This window comes from Bos mutus, chromosome 29, assembly GCF_027580195.1.
Source record: "Bos mutus isolate GX-2022 chromosome 29, NWIPB_WYAK_1.1, whole genome shotgun sequence".
Taxonomy (NCBI): Eukaryota; Metazoa; Chordata; class Mammalia; order Artiodactyla; family Bovidae; genus Bos; species Bos mutus.
This window is the reverse complement of record NC_091645.1, coordinates 27,600,045-27,620,629: the sequence shown is the minus strand read 5'-3', so window position 1 is coordinate 27,620,629 and position 20,585 is coordinate 27,600,045. Positions and strand designations below refer to the sequence as shown.

General features: G+C 41.2%; 1 protein-coding gene and 1 long non-coding RNA gene across 9 annotated transcripts in view; one reads left to right on the top strand and one right to left on the bottom strand.

Annotated features, from left to right (window-relative positions):
• MSANTD2 (Myb/SANT DNA binding domain containing 2) overlaps positions 1 to 16,168 on the top strand; it is a 31,200-nt gene extending 15,032 nt beyond the window's left edge. The window contains exons 2-6 of one of the 8 annotated variants that reach the window (XM_070365150.1): positions 829 to 907; positions 4,822 to 4,911; positions 8,837 to 8,936; positions 10,649 to 10,709; positions 14,642 to 16,156. In XM_070365150.1, coding sequence (XP_070221251.1) covers positions 8,861 to 8,936; positions 10,649 to 10,709; positions 14,642 to 15,494 — 990 coding nt within the window. In that variant the 5' untranslated portion in view covers positions 829 to 907; positions 4,822 to 4,911; positions 8,837 to 8,860 and the 3' untranslated portion in view covers positions 15,495 to 16,156. Of the gene's footprint in view, positions 1 to 828; positions 908 to 4,821; positions 8,937 to 10,648; positions 10,710 to 14,641 lie in introns of those variants that run through there. The other 7 variants (XM_005903943.3, XM_070365148.1, XM_070365149.1 and 4 more) reach the window with 7 other exon arrangements.
• Positions 16,169 to 16,386: 218 nt separating this feature from the next.
• On the bottom strand, positions 16,387 to 20,532 carry LOC138986240 (uncharacterized). Its single transcript, XR_011463099.1, has 3 exons — positions 20,418 to 20,532; positions 17,975 to 18,072; positions 16,387 to 16,521 (listed from the first exon to the last, which is right to left on the bottom strand). It is a non-coding gene; the product is annotated as an uncharacterized lncRNA (long non-coding RNA).
• Positions 20,533 to 20,585: the final 53 nt, after the last annotated feature.

Sequence of the window (20,585 nt, the reverse complement as noted above, 5' to 3'; positions counted from 1 at the left end):
CAACTGAGCTATGAAAAGTGTTAGGGTAGATTTTCTGAGTTTGTAACAACTTTCTCAGTAAGTTGAGGTTGCTCAAAGACAGGTGCACAAACTTAAAGCAGGCTTATTTTCAGATTTTTCATAGAAAGTTTATGTGTCAAGATATGAAAATGTATTATTTTCCTGCATTTGGGACCTATAGCTTATACCCTGTAAATGCAGAAAGAAAAACCCTTTTGAAATAACTTAATATTTACCAGGTTTTAATAGTCAACTGAATCTTAATCTAATGCTTGTACCCAGGAGGACTTCTAATCTTACTATTTAGGTGATTTTATCTTGATGTCCAAATTATTATTTTTTTCACAACCAAATACCTAAAATTTACTAGTGGGAAAAAAAAAAAAAACTATTGTAAGTTATCTTTGCATCATAGATGGTAGTATTCAGTAAGAAGATAACTACAAAATTGAGAATCACATGGTCACCCTATGAAACAGATCAAGTGGCCTTTTTCAGAGGGGAGCCTGGTCTGCCTAAACATTGGTCTCATGGATCGAAGAAAGTACCTCTGTGTTTGGGAAGCACTACAGTATTGTAAGGATGATGCTCTGAGGATGTTCGGAACACGTGTACACATGTGCGTGTGTCATGCTTAACTTTTAGACACTGTTGGTTATGGAGCTGTCAGTGTTTAATGCAGGATGTTTGTATGAGAGAGGACTTTAAAGATGAATGGCTCTCACTGCTATCCTAGAGAGATTTTAGATAATTCTCTTTGAATGTGTTTTTAGTTATCACATACTAATAAAAGCTACCACTTTAACATCATCCAAATACTGCTTTTAGGTGGTGCCCTGGGATGTGAAGTACTGAGAAAAGATTCAACAGAGATGCTAATGTAGCAACGTCAGCGCTGATATAGGAGGTCAGATGAAAATAACCTCTCCTCCAAGTCAGTGCTTTTTGAAACAACTGATTTTTTCCTCTTTCAAGTGGGGGGTGGGGTGGGGGAAGTTCTAGATACATAGTGTTATCTGACTGGGTTTGATGACTGCCTGCCTGCTGCCTACATCTGAAATAATTAAGTAGTTCAGTAAACTCTAGTTTGTTTTTTTTTGCTTGTCTTAAATAGAGAAACCCTTGAGGATTCCGTATCTAGAAAGACTCTTGTATCCCAAAGACGCCCTTAAACCTGACCATGCAGACTAGGTATGGTTTATCTAGTATTGTGGCCAAGATGAGATTTTGTATGAGTATCTGTATGATTTATAGACAGTGCAGAGTTAAAAGCTTTATGGCCATATGAATTTAGTTCCTTGAGCAGTGGAAGATGTTTAATTTTGACAATTAGTATTGTCCTCCTTCCTCGAGGGCTTTTTTCTTCTTACTCGGAATGGGTAAGACCCTCAGCTGCTAGCATGGAGGAAGCTAGAAAGCTTAGAATACTCACTGAGAAAATTTCCTGAATGATTTGTTCTATGCAAGAATTTCTCCCTCATAAAGACACACTGATCAGGTATAGACACAAAAGTGAGTCACTGATAGCCAGATTTGGGATGAAGTGCAGCTGATAGAACTCGATCCTGGACAGTTCCCCACAGACTGAGGCACTAGAGAGGTAAGAACTCTTGGTTTCTGGTGGTCATTCTTGTGTTTGGCCCTGATAAAATCCAGGAAGCAATCAAGTCTTTTTTCCTTTTGTATCTTTAACTGAACTACTGTCAAAGAATATTCTTCACTATTTAATTTGTAAGGCATAAGAAATAATAAAATTTGGACAGGGTGTACAGAGCTGTATTTGGCAGTCAATCCATCCTGCCCCACCACCCCCCATCCCCGACCAAAGAAAAGTGTAATAGGAATGGTAGATATTTTGAAATAGCCTTGCCCTCTGCAGTTAGTCCTCCTGTATTACAAAGAAATTAATTTGCTCTGCTAATTATAGCGGTATCTGTGTTTTATACCTTTTGCCACTCCTGCTCTTTTCAAAAGGTTTTAGGACTCCTACCTACCTTGGATTTATTGACGTTAATACATTTAATGCATTGTATGGTTATACAGTGAATTTCCCCATTTTCTTTGCTAAGAAGATTTCCACCTTCTTGCAAGTGATTTAATACTTTAAAATTACCTTAATTTGTTTAATAAACATATATTGAACAATCCTTACATGACAGACACTATTCTGGGCTTCAGGAAACAGGGAACAAGGCAGACAGCCTTTGCTCCTTTGAGTTTACAATATAGCGAAATAGCTTTTTTAGGATCCAGTAACATTTTAGAGTGTCATTTGGTAATTTTTACATGCCAGATCCCTTCTGAAGGAACACTTGTCTTGGGGCCTTGGCTCATTTGTTAAATGAGAAAGTTGGACTAGATGATCTTGAGTTCTTTTCCATTCAGAACTTCTGTAATGTTTTGGAAGTTGGAACCTGGTTTTCTCTCAGAACCTTGGGCAGCCCCACCCACTCTCTGTCAATCATTATATTACAGGCGATTTTACAGAAGAGGCACTTGGCAAGAGTAGTGACAGGGATAGGTACCGAATAGTATCAAGTACCGCAAGAAAGTCAGATGAGTTAAGGACGAAGTTTGAGGACCATTGTTCTTGGTAATTAGGAAGGCATTGCTGACCATGATGGTTTCAGTGGAATAACAGATCAGCTTTGATCCCATGGAGTTAAGGATTGAGTTCCTGTAGACACTGCCTATTCCTTGGAGTCCCTTTAGGCTATTAAAGTGGGGAGATGTTAAGGCTTAGCTGTTGTCCTCTAAGGAAGGCAGTCAAGACTTAACGTTCCTATACTTTTTCCTAGGTGTGTAAATTTCCCTGGTCTAAGTGGTTACCTTAGGTGATTTACCTAGAATCTCAGTTGATAAGTTAATCAGATAATGAATGATCAAGTACTTTATGATAGGGCTGGAACAGATAACATAACTTATGAATCATTTATTACTGTTTCATTGCCACTACAGAAAAACATTTCTTTCCCAGTAGGTAGGAAAAAAGTGCTATATTTTTGTGAAGAGTAAGTTGATACCTTTGTATGCTTTTACCTATAGAAATTGTTTCTTTCAAGAAAAGGGAATTTTGCTAATTTACCTCTTAAAGAAAATAGGCTGCTTTATCTAAATGAGTAGGATGCTGAGGAAGCTGGAGAAATTGTATTTGAATTGGTCCCAGTCTTCAGCCTCTTCTGTAAAACGTAAAACATAGACTAAGTCTACCTTATTTTAGGATTTCTGACTAATATGTTATATATTCTTTTGTGGAAGAAAAAAACCCATGTGGCATAGAGCAGAGTTTCTTAACCCCAGGTTCTTGTGTGAGCTCTTGAGGGAGTCCATGTGCCCCTTGACGTTGTATAGAACAGTTTTGTACAGGTCTTCTGAGGAGGGGATCCAGGACCCAAAAAAGCACCTCTGCTCTAGAGAGGAAAAGGGCATCTTGAGAATAGATTTCTCACTTGTCAGATCTTCTATAGTGCTAAGAACTGGGGAGTGTGAAACAAGTGCTGTTGTGTTTTTTGGTTTTCTTTTCTGCGTTTTTTGGTTGATTGGTTTGGTTTTAAATGACTTAGTTTGGTTTGAAGGATTAGGTGATTGGCAAGTCATTTTGCCAAATTTTAACGTACAGAAAACCTAAGAAAATAGACAGTAAAAATTACACTGACCTTAGATGGATTTTGCTTTAACTGATTTCCTCATCATTAGTTATAACTCTGTCTATATATACATACATATATATATATAAATTTATGCTATATTCTTAATATTCCTTTTACTGTGTGCAAAAATGTTTTTACAGTTGTCTGCCATTTCAAGCTTCCCCCCACTGCCTTTGTGCTCACAGTAAGAAAATCAAACTAATTTAAGAAATTCTGAGTCTTTCTTAGAAATATTGAAATAAACTCAGTATTGTTCTGTTGCCTCAATTAACTAAGAGCAACTGATTGTAACACAGTAAAGCAGCAGCTTTAGTTTAAAAGATGATAGGTCTGTTTCTTTTGCTTTACAGTACACGTGGGCTTAGGCCAAAGTATTGTTTTTAGCACTTTTTATAAACAATTCCTAGAGATTTGCACCTAGTGTAATTTCCGCTACTGCTTATGGAAATACAGTATGTGATTTTTAAGAGTTTGTTTTCAAGTAAGTGTATCCTTTATTTAATCATTTGGGTTAAAGAGGCTTAAATTTATCATATTTAGTTGGCAGAGGGTTAAGATAAACTGTAAGCCATTTCTAGTATGGCTAATTTGACAACCACGTTTGAAAATCTGTTTCACTGCTTGTTTTTTTCTTATAACATTGTTTCCTGCTGTTATAACTAAGCTGTCCTCCCTGCAATTTGACTATTTTTCATCTGACATCTTAGACTGATCATGCCAGTGTTTTCTAAACAAAACATTATGTGGCAATTATGCCTTATCTCTATTCCTCCCTGTTATAGACCCTGTTCCAGTTACAGACAGTTCTGTTAGAACAGTGATTTTGTCATGGTGATGATTTTATGATTGTATGAAATGGGGCACATTTTGAGAAAATGATGGAGCCAGTAGCAGAATTAGGTGGCGTATGCCCATGTAATTTATTGAGCTTGCTTCCTGCTCTGCCATACCAGGGAAGAGTTCTATTCTTCTCCCTTCCTGAAAGCCAAAGGAGGAATTGGAGGACACTGAAATAAAAAGAAGCCTTATTTTTTGACCCCCCCAGAGTAGCTTATATAATGTCAGGAAGGGCTTTGATGAAACCACTGGCCCTACTTAAAGATCTTATTTTCCAAGCCTTTCATTATTTTATTTGCCCTTTTCTGAACTCTGCAATTTCCCTCTCTTGTAGCTGGTTCGATGCCCAGAACTGAATGCTGTGTTCCAGCTGTGGCCTCACCGGTGCTGAATAGAGAGGAAGAGCCACCTCCATAGCTTACATGTGATTCCTCTGCTTATACCACCCAATACTGGATTTACTTATTTGGCAAGATAGCTGCATCGTGCACTGTATTTAATGTTACGTGTACTGTAACCCTGGGTCTCTCTCTGCATTGCTGCCGTTAAACCCCCAATCCTGCCAATCTTAAAGCTCCTGCCTTTGTTTACCTGCCCCGCTCCCCACCCCCCAGACTCCCCTTACATTCACCCACAATGAATGTCATCTTTTATTCTCTCATTTCCTCTCCCTGTAATCTTAAACTTTGGCAAAACCTTCCCTCTGTCTATGAATTGTCAGTTGTCAGCCATCTGATTTTTTCTTCCTGCTTTGGTAATGGGACATCTCTTACTTCTCTCTGGTTCTTTTTCTCTGGTAGTCGTTGAACCCTTGGCATGGTGGATTTATCAAGCATTCACTTGGCAGTTCTTCTGAATCAGATACCTTTGGATTTCTCTGATCTGACCACCTGGTCAAGTTGTTTTAGTTCTTCCATCCAGGTTTTCTTGACTTCTATCCATGTGACTTCACTCAGGATATAGTATTACCTCAATAAAGCCTGGGGGAGACAATAATAGAGATTTACCAGGGACATTTCTAACAATAAGGGAAGTGTTCTTCTTCACTGTGAATAGAATAGTCTTTAATAATTTTAAGCAAATTCTTTCCTCTCTGAGGTCTTAATTTTTTGAAAAACGCTAGAGCCAAGTGACTATAAATTTGTAAGATGGGTGAGATAAAGGAAGAAAGGAAGGGAAACAAGGTTTCTGTGTAGAACAGGAAATGATTCTCGAAGGAAGCTGAATTGAGGTTCTTGTTGGGCTTGGTACAGCTTTCCAAAATGGGAGGCAAGACTTCGCTTTTCCTAGATACCATAGCGTTATCTAATCTAAGATGTACAGTAGATGTTTAGTTGGTTTATTGAGGACTGTTGATACAGACATACAATTGCTTAATTTTGTGCTTTGGTTAATCATTTAGAGTGTGGAAAGTGTAACCTTTTCTGGTTTATTATGGATGGTAAGAATTGGAAGGCTTCCATATGTCCTTTCTCTCCATTTTTAAAGTCCCTCTAGCTTATCTAAATCCCAGTGTTTGTTAGAGTAGCAGTTAAGCTGATATTTCACTTTGTTTTCTATCTCAGTTGATATATGCTTTTTAAATAGCCTCTACTTGGATCTGTGGTCTTTACTGAACCCAGAAGGTACCTCTTTTGTGTATTTATGTCTCCAGAGAGTTGGAAATCTTTTTAACATTGTTTCAATACATCAAATTCCCATCTTATAGATTTAGATGTCACCAAACATTTTTCATTCAGACACCTAATAGATATTTTACATTTCAGCATATTACACTACTAAAGTGTATTTCAAAATTACACTGCAAAGTAAGAGGTGACAGGATCTGTTAGACTTTTTCTTTTGGATGGAATATAAAATATATCATCTGACTCTTCTTCCGTATCTGGAACCCTTAAATACTGCTGGTTTCCTTATTCATACACAGAAGAAGTGAAATGTTAAGCTCGATTTGATGGTTTCAAAGAAAGTAAATCTTCTCTGTAGTTTCCCACCAAATGTAGTGTCAAAGATTGGTCGCTTTGCTCACGCCTTGGTCACGTCTAAGTGTGGCACGTTCCTTCAGAGGAGTGTTAATTTCACTCCCTGACTTCCGAAATGACCCTCAGTGGCAGATCCGTCGGGGTTCTTTGTGTGAGGAGCGCTGTGCTCCAGGCAGCCAGCAAGTAGTGAGCACTGAGTGGTGTGGTTTCCATCTCCATTTATGGCCTTGGAAGGGTGAGAGGGACAAGGCTGGGACTCTCCATTTACGGTCCTTGGAGGAGCTGAAAAGTGCGGTTGGGGTGTTCCTGGAGGCAGAAAGTAGACATTGTGAGATAAAAATAAATTGGCAGGAGATGTTTGCAATTCAAATTCCAGTCCCGTCAAGGAGGGCAGAGGGTGCCGGGTAATGGGGTATAGAAAGTCACGTGAAGTCAGCTGGAGGCATTTGTCCTCTCCCATTTGAAGAGTTGCCTACGACACATTTCTCAGGTTCATTTCCGATTTGTTCCAGAAAGTTATGTATTATGTACTTGTGAATATCCTTTACAAAGAGGAAGAAGAAACACTTTTTATTAAAGAGTGTATGATCAGAAACCTCACTTCTTTAAGGCGTCCTTTTGGGCACCAAAAGAAATCTCCAGAAAGGGAGAGTAAGGCAGGTGCTTATGCAGGGAGCAGGCTGGCTGGTTTCAGGATGGACGACTCTTAATTGCTGCTCTGTGTCGGAGGAAGATTGTCATGTATGTTTTGTGTTTATTATTCCCTTTGCCCGTCTGGATTTCTGGCCTCAAGGGAGAGATCTGCAGTGTTTGACAGAGTGTCTTCCTGTAGTTTGTCAACTGAGATTTAACAGTACTGAACTTTCGAGGAGGCTCCATAAAGATTATTCAGAGTTGTTTTATTTTGGCGAGAGTAGGTGCAGTATTAGCTTATGGAAAGTCATCCCACATTCAGGAGAAATTTACAGTCTGGCTGATGTGTGTAAATTAAATCTAAGGTAAGCTGGTTTGGCACAGTTGAGTTCAAAAGCACTTGGAGAAAAAGAGTCTTGTTTGCCGTGAAAATTCTCAAGAGTAAAACCCAGTAAAGTAGAAAGGAGATTAAAAGGAGCAAAAGGAGGTAGAGATGGGACAGAGAATGAATATAATTAAACTAAATTTGGAACTGAGGCGCAAGGCCTGGGACTAAATCCTTGATTTATCTTTTGAAATATCATGTAAGCTAGCATAAGACATACCATTAAACCAAGGAAACTGGGTTAATTATCAGAAATATGCATTAGAAGACCATGAAGCAGGTTGAAGGGTTGTGCAAGGTAATAAAATTATAAAGGTTTTATCTGTGGACTTGCATAAGGATATGTTATTCCCTGTGTACCACAAAGAGAAAAAGAAGTGAAATAACACCCTTCTACCTCACTTTCTGTGACCCCACCCCAAAAGAAATGATTGGCTTCATCTGTTGGTGTTTGGCTGGCAGTTTGAGTTGGTAGAATAGGCTAGTATTATCATTGGTTAATTGTTAGATGTTGGTATTGTTGTGTCTTGTTGTTTCTTGATGATTGATGTTTGAGACTGAGCATCTGTAGTGTTATTGATTTGATCTCTTTTAAATTCGATTCTAGCAACTGCCCCAAAGACAGAGTGAGTTAGTAAGGAGTATGGACTATGTAAGTAATTTGTTTTACTAGCTAATTCATTTAGGCAATTGTTTTTACCCTATATTCCTTCTTAATCGAGAGTAAGGAAGGGTACATTCTTTGCTTTGGGAAATTCTTCTTTCTGTCCTCCCTCCCCTCACTTTTTCCAAATTCTGGGCACAACAGCAGCTCTTTCTTTTCTGTGGCAGGTGTGCATCCTATTGGCTGGCTGGTATTTCTTGTTTTCTTTTTTTTTTCTTATTCTTTTAAAATGGGGGTGGGGGGTATAAAAATATGTGTATGGGATACATGCAATAATGTTTTAATGTTTCTTGTTGTTTAATGGATAATTAATTGCAAAATAATTGTTTGAATTATAACATGTTTGAGTAAATGCTAAATTAGTCTTTTTTTTTTTCTAATATAATAATGAATTTAAAATCTAGCATTCCTGTAACAATGTGTCTGTGTTTGTCTGTCCGTGTCTGTCTAATAGTAATTAATATCTGTGGTCCGTACCTGGAAGAGGAAGTACAGCTTTAAAGGAATAACAAAAGACTTTGTGTCTTAGACCCTTCGCAGGTGTTACAGTCGGGTGAAAGAACATGGTGTTGGGAAAAGAAAGAGCAGTTACACATTTGAACAGTTGGAACAGGTGTTTGGTCAGGGAGGATGGGATGCTCAGCCCTGCCAGCCTGTACTTATTAACAGTAGTGGCTTGTACCAGGAGCTGGAGTCAGATGGCAGCACTATGGAGGAGTATTCACAGGAGGACTGGGGAAACCACAGTCAGGAGCTCCATGGCTACCCCACAGATCAGGAATTGGGTAAGAAAGCTGGCGTCTGATACCTGCGGTGCGTGTGTGTGTGTCTGTACATATCTTCACTTGTGCTCGGGTGTTTCATATCTGTAACACCTTCTTTTACCGTTCCCACTGGTAGCCCAACACACAGAGCCAGTGTCTGTCTGGGGCAGTTTGGGTAGCCTTCAATTAGCCTTAAACTGCCAGCTGGTGCTTGGTGCCTTGAATTCCACAAAGTCCCTAAAGACACACAAGAATTCCTAATTCTGGGCTGCACAGGGAAGCTCAGTGACAAGCTATGCAATTAAAAATATCCTGCACCTCTTTGTTCTAAGATGACTGCTAAGAGTTATTGACTCCTGGCTCAACGGGTATAGATATAACTGTCATTTCCTTTTTTTATCCCCAGAACTTTTCCCCCACCCCCGTTTGTAATTTGGCAAAGGTCCCTTTCCAGGCTTCAGGGTGAACCATAAATGAAGGAAAGCCTTGGTTTGAAAGGAGCTGATAATTGAACTTTATCAGGGATCATACTCCTTCCAACTTCATAAAGGCTCCCATCCCAACAATAGGTAGAATGATTTATTCACTATCTTCACATTAAAAATGGAAAATAAAACTCCTGGCCATCAAATCTAAATTTGTATGGACTAATTAAGAGGGTATATATATATATATATATATATATGTAGTTGGGTGGTTTTGTTTTTGTTTTTTGCAATAAATGTTCAGGTTTTAGTTTTCATAACTTGCCAGTACTAATCAAGTGTCTGCTGCAGCCTTTGTACATTCGTAGCAAGTTGTGTAATGAGTGCTCACTTGTAAGTGAATGTTCTTACTCTCTAGTGATGCACTCGGGCAGCCCCCAAGGAAGGATAAGTAGAACTGGCTCTATAAATATGCCTCCCCAGCTTAAAACAAAAGGCCACGGGCACTGTTTTACAGATCCTCCTATGACAGAGAAATGCTAATTCAAAAGAAAAAGGATTAAATGCTAATATTGAGTTGGCCAAAATATGCATTCGGATTATTTCATAAAATGGTGTGGAAAACCCGAAAGAACTTTTTGACCAACCCAATATTTCTTTCAAATGCTCTTCCTAAAAAAAAAAAAAAATCTTAAATATTGAAAGAGAGAAGGAGCAAAGAAAGTGGTTATAAAACTGTAAGACTAACACTATGTAAGAGAATTGATTCCTGGAAGAAAAAAAGGGCAGATGCTAAGTGATCACTGCCTCTTAATTTCAAAACAGTTCTAAGGTCTAAATTACTTTGGCATCCTATAACTCTGGTTTTGCTGAAGAGAGTTAAGCCACCCAAACCTTTGGGACAAAAATAACATGTAGAGCACATGGATCCTGATACTGGGCTGGGGGAGAATAATTGCTCTATAAAACCTACATAGAAAATCTAAATAAAACAATTATTTTCATTCTCATTCCTTTAAAAATCATGTTTGCCATGAAATTAAGCTTTAAGCTCCTAGCTAGAAATCTACTAGTGACCTTGAAGAACTTTATACTCATAGAGCTGGTTTCTGATCTTGCATATAAATGTATGCATCTCATTATATATGAGTTACATCTATAAATCTGGCATTGGACAGTGTTTGACACTAGAATTAAGTTCTCGCATTGGAAAGTATGGAACAAACAGTAAACTTACAGCTACTCATCTACATAAATACATGTCACCACTTAGGAAAATATAATGTTTCCAAAATCTCTGTTTTTCAGATGAAATACCTGTCACAAAGAGAACATTAAAAATAAAACAAGAGTCTTCTGAAGAAGCACAGTAAGTAGATGTTCCCCCTTTCTAAAAAGTGTAAATACCTAAGTTTAATGACAAAAGTCTTGCTGTAATTCGACATGCTATGAAAGTTAGGGGCTTCTCTGGTGGCTCAGACACAGGCTCAAGAACCTGCCATGCCACTGAGGGAGCATGTCTCATTGTTCTTCTTCATCTTCTTAGCCTAAGTTTTCCAGTGGTTAATCCAAAAATGCTGAGAATTATGTATATGACAAGAAGAAACAGATATATGAAAATAAGTGTGTTTATGGTATTTGTGTGGATATGGCATTTGGATGTTTAAATATGATACAGAGATGAGGTGCAGGGCCCACAGATTGTCTGGGGTTAAGTGAAATGATAGGAGGGCCAGAGGAACACTTAAATTACAGCTGTCCCCAACCTTTTTGGCACAAGGGACCAGTCTTTTGGAAGACAGTTTTTCCATGGACCAGGATGTACGGGATGGTTTGGGGATGATTCAAGCACATTACACTTATTGTGCACTTTATTTCTACTATTATTACATCAGCTCCACCTCCGATCACCAGGCATTAGCTCCCAGAAGTTAGGGACCCCAGATTATAATATTCCATTTTGGGAATCAAAAAGTAAGTTCTTAGGAACTGCAGGGTAGGCCAACTGATGTAACTGGAAATGAACTCATTTTCACAGAATTGGTGTCACCAGTCTCAGAAACCCCTGAACTTTTCCCAGTTGGAACTTCAGAAATACAGCAGACAGTTCTTAGGAACTGTTCAGACAGCTGGGTCTAATTCTTGCTGTGTTCCACAGCTGTCAAAAGCTGGTCTGAGGCTTAAGCCCAGGGAACTTCAGGCTGAGATCAGATCAGTGGGGCAGGAAACTGGCAGACTCTGCAGAAATGTCCAGCATGGCTGTTTCTCCAGGATTCAGCCCATAGGGTGAGTGGGTCCTAAAAGGCGACTCATTTCCCAGTGTGCCAGTTTCCTAAGAACTGTTCCTTATTGCTGACTTAGGGCTGTGACAGTGCCAAATATGATAACTTCATTTGGGCACTGGATTTTTTCACTCTTAAGTTTTAGGTGGAATTCACCTGAACTAACTGATACATTCTTTTACACCAGTCAATTATACCATCCTTCACCCATGAAGAAGAGTCACCACTTATTTATCAAATACCTACTCTATGTCAGGCATTGGGATACTTAAAGCATTGACCCATGCAGAAACATGGTCCTACATCTTAGCCTCACAGACACCACATCCTCAACATTAGCAAAGTGACCGAGTGCCTTTGTGCACTCTGAGAAGAGGAACAGTCCCCAGAAATGCAGTGATTTCATCTGCATGGCCACTCAAGTACTTGAGTAGCTTTTTAGACAAACTGAAGGGTAGAGGGTGAGTCCAGGACAGTCACTGGACCAAGAAAACTGATAACAAAACATTTGCTCTTTGTCATCTTGGAAAGAAAGTAAAGGAAAGTAAGAGAGAATGGCTATGTGGAAGATCCCCCAGTTTGTTCCAAAAGCTCTTCTAGAAGATTTGAGAATTTAAGAGGAAAGTGTACAGTCTGTCTTCTACCAAGAAGCTGTTCACAAACCACCCTCTTTTCTTGCCTGTGTTTGATTATATGTGAGTGTGGTAGTTGAGTATTTTTGTAGTTTAAACTTGTGATTGATGTAGAGTGTGATTATTTGCTGCCAAGTTACCATTTAACAAACTTCAGTCTTCCAATATCAGAGTTGTGCCCTGAGAAACAAATATCCTCATATCTATATAAGTCATTATGAAGTGTCAGTTGGAATTACTTGAAATAAGCAGCATGTGAAACAAGAATTTCCCTGCACTTTGTCTTATTCTGTTAACTGTCCAAATCAAAATTGAAATAATTTCTATGCTTTTGCTTCCCTTTATAAAAATACATTTTAGGACAATCTCAATTCATTATCTGGAATTTTTCTCTCTTAAAACGGAAGCTTAATAATGGAACTTTTCCATCTGAATTTTCAGATCTTGATTCTGTGCTAAACTGTTCTTTTAAATTTGGGAGTAGTAATGAATTTTAGACAAATAGAGGAAAATATCCTTTTTTCAATATATCCTTTTTTGAATCAGATCAATTCAGTTCAGTCGCTCAGTCGTGTCTGACTCTTTGCGACCCCCATGGACTGCAGCATGCCAGGCTTCCCTGTCCATCACCTGCTCCCAGAGCTTACTCAAACTCATGTCCATTGCATGGGTGATGCCATCTAACCATCTTATCCTCTGTCGTCCCCTTTTCCTCCTCCCTTCAGTCTTTCCCAGCATCAGGGTCTTTTCCGATGAGCTGGTTCTTCACATCAGGTGGCCAAAGTATTGGACTTTCACCTTGAGCATCACTCCTTCCAATGCACATTCAGGACTCATATCCTTTAGGATGGACTGGTTGGATCTACTTGCAGTCCAAGGGACTCTTAAGAGTCTTCTCCAACACCACACTTCAAAAGCATCAATTCTTCAGCGCTTAGCTTTCTTTATAGTCCAACTCTCACATCCATACATGACTACTGGAAAAACCATAGCTTTGACTAGATGGACCTTTGTTGGTAATGTAATGTCTTTGCTTTTTAATATGCTGTCTCGGTTGGTCATAACTTTTCTTCCAAGGAGCAAGCGTCTTTTAATTTCATGGCTGTAGTCACCATCTGCAGTGATTTTGGAGACCAAAAAAATAAAGTCTGTCACTGTTTCCATTGTTGCCCCACCTATTTGCCATGAAGTGATGGGACCAGATGCCATGATCTTAGTTTTCTGAATGTTGAGTTTTAAGCCAGCTTTTTCACTCTCCTCTTTCACTTTCATCAAGAGGCTCTTTAGTTCCTCTTCACTTTCTGCCATAAGGGTGGTGTCATCTGTGTATCTGAGGTTATTGATACTTCTCCCGGAAATCTTGATTCCAGCTTGTGCTTCATCCAGCCTGGCATTTCTCACGATGTACTCTGCATGTAAGTTAAATAAGCAGGGTGACAATATGCAGCGTTGACGTACTCCTTTCCCTATTTGGAACCAGTCTGTTGTTCCATGCCCAGTTCTAACTGTTGCTTCTTGACCTGCATACAGATTTCTCAGGAGGCAGCTCATGTGGTCTGGTGTTCCCATCCCTTGAAGAATTTTCCACAGTTTGTTGTGACCCACACGGTCAAAGGCTTTGGCATAGTCAGTAAAGCAAATGTAGATATTTTTCTGGAACTCTCTTGCTTTTTTGATGATCCAGCGGATGTTGGCATTTTGATCTCTGGTTCCTCTGGCTCTTCTAAATCCAGCTTGAACGTCTGGAAGTTCACGGTTCACATACTGCTGAAGCCTGGTTTGAAAAATTCAGAGCAGTAGTCGTTATCAATTTCATGTTTTCCTATGGCCAGCATGTATGGGTCAAACTTCCTTAACTTCCAGAATTTCCAAGTTAGAAATTAATCTGTTTATTCTTTTAAGTGATTCTGATTACTTTTCTGAATACAGCATTCTTCACCTACTTTTTGATAGGTCCGAAAGCCATGATACGCACTATTATACACACACACACACACACACACACACATTATTCTTGAGTTTCTGAAATCCTAGGGTCTTATGTATCAATAGTTACTAAGTGTAATACAACTAGACTATAGAATAATGGAAAGCAGTTTATCACTAGTTCTAGAAACTTGCTCGGGGTAAGCGTGTCTCAGATTTTAATACTATGATTATCTGGAACTGCACAGTCCAATATGGTAGCCACTAGCCATCTGTGGCTATTTAAACGTAATTTTTAGCTAATTAAGAACTTAATACCTCACTCACAGTAGCCACATTTCAGTGCAATGGCTAACATACTGGACAGCACAGACATAGAACATTTCCACCATTGCAGAAAGTTCTGTCGGACAGTGCTCATCTAGACACCTGAGGAATCTGACTTTTATCTCTCTTTCTAGGAAAAGAGACATCATGCAGAATATTGTACAAATTTTGGAATCAGTACAGTTGAAATGGGAACTGTTTCAGAGCTGGACAGACTTTTCAAGGCTTCACCTTTCTAATAAACTGGCCATTTTTGGAATCGGTTACAACACCCGTTGGAAAGAGGATATCCGTTACCATTATGCTGAGATCAGCTCCCAGGTGCCCCTCGGCAAGCGACTCCGGGAGTACTTCAATTCTGAGAAGCCCGAGGGCCGGATCATCATGACCCGAGTGCAGAAAATGAACTGGAAGAATGTATACTACAAATTTCTGGAGATCACTATCAGTGAAGCTAGGTGCCTGGAGCTGCACATGGAAATTGACTGGATCCCCATCGCCCACTCCAAACCAACTGGTGGGAATGTGGTTCAGTATTTATTGCCAGGAGGCATTCCCAAAAGCCCGGGTCTCTATGCCATTGGCTATGAGGAGTGTATTGAGAGGCCTCCCTCCCCCCATGTGGAGCGACGTACCCTGGACCCCGGAAAGGAGGGCCGGGTTGACTTGGAAACCCTTTCAGCACAAGCCTCCCTGCAGGTGGAGATAGAACCCACTCGAATTACCTATTGCTACCTCGGAATTGCTGAGGTCAGGACTCTGCAGCAATGCTTGTTTTTACATTTCCAAGCAAATACCAAAACCTTCAGCAAGGATTGGGTTGGTATAAATGGGTTTTTGTCTCAGAACTGTATTGTGGATCCCGGTGTGTCCCCCAAATCCATCTACATCAAATTTGTAGAAGTTGAGAGGGATTTTCTTTCTGCTGGCTCGTTAGTTGAGTGCCTGGAAAAAGCCATCGGGTACCCTTTAAAATATAACAACTGAATGTCATCCTTCATAAGGATCTGGGCTCTTACCTCTCTCTTCTCTACCCCTGTCCCATGACCCAGACTGTCCCTCATCCAGATGCTGCCATCGACTCTTCATGGAAACTCTTTCCACGATTGGGCCAGTACAACTAAGAAACCATAGTAGACCTTGGGCAGAGAACACAGACCTCACCTGAAAAATGCTCATTTTGAGCAAACAAGCTACACAGCAGACTTGTGTGGTGGGTCAGCTGTTTCTTTTTTAAAACAACAAAAAACCAATTTTTAAATGAATTTTAGAGCCCTAATGTAAACAAATGTAGGTACATTCCATATTGGACAAAACTTATACTTTGAGTTTCATATGAAATTGAAAAATTGTATTTTTTTCACGATGTTTCATTTTTACACATCTCTATGTCTCTATATAAGTATTATTTACAACCTTGAATAAATAAGCAATAGATAATGGCAAGTAAAATCTTGAGTCACAGTGAATAAGACTGTTTTTCAATATTACCCTTTAGCTACTATTGTATATAATTTAGAGTTTCACTTTTTTTCACCAACCAAGTGTTTTGCTATTCCCAATCAGTGTTGCCTGCAAAGCCCTCTGTTTCTGTGATGTACCAACTTTTGGTTGTGTTGCCATTTAAAACTTAAAAAAAAAAAATTAAAGGAATTCCTGGCCTCTTGGCGTTGTAGTAGTGGAGCTTTTTGTAGCGGAGTGTGGTCTCACCGGCAGTGGGACTGTTCTCTGACTTGACTGCGAGGGATGAACAAAACAGAGCAGGGTAGGAGCTTCACTGCTTTACTCATCTTCACTCTCTGTACCCCACTGGCCAATGTCATGATCCGTTTTCAGAGTCCCGAAGGTCACTGGGACATTTCATTTTGTGCTACTTTTTAAAAAGCTACAAAAGGATATTCCTTTTGGCCCTCGGTACATAATATTTGCAAGAGACTTTCATTCCTCATCTTTATACTCAGGAATCAGGGGCAGCTGTCTCAAGAACACAGGTGGAGGACTGACATCATACTGCCTAGAAAAGGAGAGAAGATGTAAGAGAAACGTCCAAAGACTTTAGGTGGTCCATAGGATAGGAAATGGTAACGTGTTGATTCATTAGGAGGGTAACTATCACGTTCAGATCTTTCAGAGATTTCTGTGCACTGCACATAGAGGTTAGTACTCTCAGCTAAGAACTAGCTTACCAGTAGTGTTGTGAAGGGATACTTTAGTGTCTAGGCAGGGATTTGTTAGATTCATTTACCTTTAATGAGTCCCCCAACATCTCTCAGGTTTTCTACTTTAAGTGGTCTACATGTCCAAGGAATAGCTATAAATCTCCCCATTTTTCTTGAAGATAAAATTGCATATTGATTAAAAAAAAAAAGTTTCTTTCTTTCTTATAGCCTGAATGGCCTTATATCAGTAATTTTTCTCATTCTGGTTGTGAAAATTGCTCAGTCGTGTCCGACTCTTTGTGACCCCTATCGGCTATACAGTCCATGGAATTCTGGCCAGAATACTGGAATAGGTAGCTGTTCCTTTCTCCAGGGGATCTGCCCAACCCAGGGATCAAACCCAGGTCTCCCACATTACAGGTGTATTCTTTACCAACTGAGCCACCTGGGAAGTCCTCATTCTGGTTGGTCAGTGCTTATTTATTTGTCTAATGACTAGAGAGCTTATGATCAATGAGATGACCCTTATTAATGGCATTTGAGGCTAGCTCTATGGAGTTGGCTGTTTCCTGACATGAGATGCTAAAATGAGGGCTAGTTCAGGGAGTGTGTAAATAGTCTGGAATGTTTGAATGCAGCACATCTTGCCAGGCATAGGCTGTAGGAATGGGCCTTAGGAAACTCTCATGAGTTAGCTCTTCTTTGGAACTTGGAATTATTGTCCTGAAGACCAAGGCTACACTGACCATTTTGAAGCAATGATCTCATAATATCCATGCCAAGTGCTGCAGGAAAAAGCATTATTGCCAGGAGTAGTACATGGCATTCCCCAAACTGCCACTGGTCAACCCTAAAACTAACACAATTTCTCCCCATCCCAATTCTCACTGCTGTTGGTTACTTAGCAGGGGCAGAACATTTGGGAACATTTAGAGAGGACGTTTGAGATCTACCTACTGTTACTGAGAACAGGGCACTGCTAGACCACTATGAGCAGCAAGGAGAATATGGCAAAGACTGATTCTGTGTGTGTTTTTACCCTGTGGCTTGGGACGGATGAGGAGTCGGGGCAAGAGGACAAAGCTGAGCATTGGGAAATGGAGACTTGAAGTACCTTGCTGATTCTGAATATCTATTCTTTTTGGCCGGAACAATCCAGAAAAAGGGAGAGCAGGGTGTCATATAACTATGAGTTTTCCTAAAAACAAAAAGTGGACTATTAAGACCTTAATGAAGCCTTATAACTGATTCCAGGGGAATGGAGACGCTACATTCAAATATAAAAATCAGCATTAAAAAAAAAAGTACCGTAGAGACTTTCCAGGTGGTCCAGGGTTTAAGACTTTATCTTCCAATGCAGGGGGTGTAGGTTCGATCCCTGGTTGGGGAGCTAAGATCTCACATGCCTTGGGGCCAAAAAAATCAAAACAGAAGCAATACTGTAACATTCAATAAAGACTAAAAATGGTCCACATCAAAAAAAAAAAAATCTTAAAATACTGTAGAGGTAAAAGATGATGTATGACTGGGAGAAACACTAGTGAACTGCAAATCTCTAACATACGAACTTAGCTCGTGCAGATAATCTGTTGTGCAAGCAGCTCCCAGATCACTCACAGATCATCTTCTAATATTCCCATTTTATACAAGGGTAAAGAGAAATGTTCACCCTAAATTACTACATCTCAGCAAAAACTTTCAGGAAGTAATAGAACTGCTCTGCTAACTTCTACACTTGACCCCCTCAGGGTCAGCAGGGAAAAAAAAGTGGTTGGAATAGGAGATAGTATAGAAAATTCTTCTATTGGGTGAGAACAGTGAAAGAGTCCTGAAAGCACTGTTTCTGTGTCACTTGGAGAGAATCGCTGCCTACAAATCTTTATTTGTATTTTTACCTCTCTTTTTTCCTTTAAGAAGCTTTTTATTGAAATAATTTAAGATTTTTTTAAAATAATTTAAGATTTATAAAATATTGTAAAAAGAGTGCAAAGTATGCCCCTGTATATTCACTTGTTCCCATAATCTTGCCTACAACAATGATTACTGTGGTGGTTGCCAGACAAATAATATTTGTGTCTTTACTTCTGATGTAAATTACTTCGGGTGCAAATTCTGAAAAGTTAGCTACTGAGAGTGAATGTTGAGGTTCTGCATTATGTGGCGCTTGATTACAGCCTGTAATCAGATGCTTTAGTGCACCTGAGACAACCAAGAGCTCACTGCTCTTCTTGGAAGGGGTAACCTAGCCTGACCTGGAAGTAAAGGAGGGATGTTTATAAAAGGTGCTTTGCAATGAAGACTAAAGTTAAAAAAAAAATGACTGTGATAGACTAGAAAAACCAAACCAACAGCACCCCACCACACACACACACACAATCTAGTTGACAGTTTCAAGCCTGTAGCCCCTGCATAAAGGTATGAGACTAGCAGTTACCTATTACTACTCCCTTTGCTGGCACTAAGCTGCCGAGTACTAGATTCCAGGGATTGCATGAGCAGTCTAGTGTTTGCATTGCCATTTCTCAACGCCACTGCATGGCAGGTATTTAAAGAGCAGTCACGAAGGTCATACTAGGAAGAAGGAGCCGAGAGGGTCAGTGGGACACCGTGTATTCTCCTGCTTGGAGACTGCAGGCTCAAAGACCTGAGAACCATGTGGAGTAAATGGAATCCAGGAGACCTGGCATCTTTTCTGCCCAGTAAACTATCACCTGGAGCAGGCAGCGCCAGGGATTCGTTGTTATGGTTTCTGCCCTCGGTGACCTTGACTCGGTGGTTGAGTTGTGCCCCGACGTTTGAAGCATCTTTATTTTGGCTGTCCGACAGAGAAGCCAGAACAGGTGCGCGCCCTTCTCTAAGAGAACTGCGGCCGCCAGAGGGTGCAGAGGAGCATTTGACCGACCCGCGCGGGGAGGTGGGGGCGGGGTGGGGTGGGGGGAGGGACGGGTAAATTAAATTTCACTAGAACATGATCTAGTCCGGGGAATTAAAAGATCAGAACGCGCTGGGGGCGGGATGGGAGGCAGCGAAGATATGGGCAGAAATAAACCGACGGACTCAGTCCAGTCTATCTTCCCGCAGCTGCCCCCTCCTCCCCGGTCTGCCTAAGGCTTTTCAGAGTTGAGAGAGGAACTTGGCTCCTCTCTCCTGTTTCCCGCTCAGAACCTGGGGTTCCTTGCGCCAATCGTTTCCCTCCTTGGGTTTCCGGCACAAGCTCCGAGTGACCCTCGGGTCTGCCTTTTAGGGAGCCTCGGGGAACCTGCGGAGAGGTCCGATCTCCGCCCGCAGGTCCTCGCATCCTGCCCCGCAGCCTAGGGATCCCGCGGCACCTGCAGGGATGGGCGGGGGCGGCCGCGGCCGCATCCCTGCGCCGCTCTCCCGGCCGGCTCCCGCGGCCAGCCCGCCGCTGGCCTTGGAAAACTGGTCGTTTCGGGCAGCAGAACCGGGCCCGCGTGGCCGGCACTCTGGCCCCTTCCTGCCGCCCCGACCCCCACACTGTGAGCCCCAGTGGCCCCGGGGACACGCGCCTGAGGACTCTGTACCCGCAAACTCCCCCAGTCAGTTAATGGGGCGGGACCCCCGGACGCTTAGGGTGACCCCTGGACATCGGACAATCCCCAAACCTCCCTTCCTTCCTGGCCCTCCTTCCTAGCCCACGTAGCGGACGGGGAAGGGTATGGCATGGTCTGACAGGTCAGGACCCTCTCTTCTGCCCTGGACCTCCGCTGGCTGCGAGGGCCCCACGACTCACCCGACCCCACCCTGCGACCTGACCGGGTGGAGGCCGCGGGATCCGGCCGTCGGAGCGCGAGGATCGCCCCCCTGCGGCGGGTCACCCTGGAGCCACGCCCGGGAGGACGGCGACCTCTCCGCCCCCTCGAGTGCCCCGCCCTCCAGTCCCCGGCGGTCCCCACCCCGC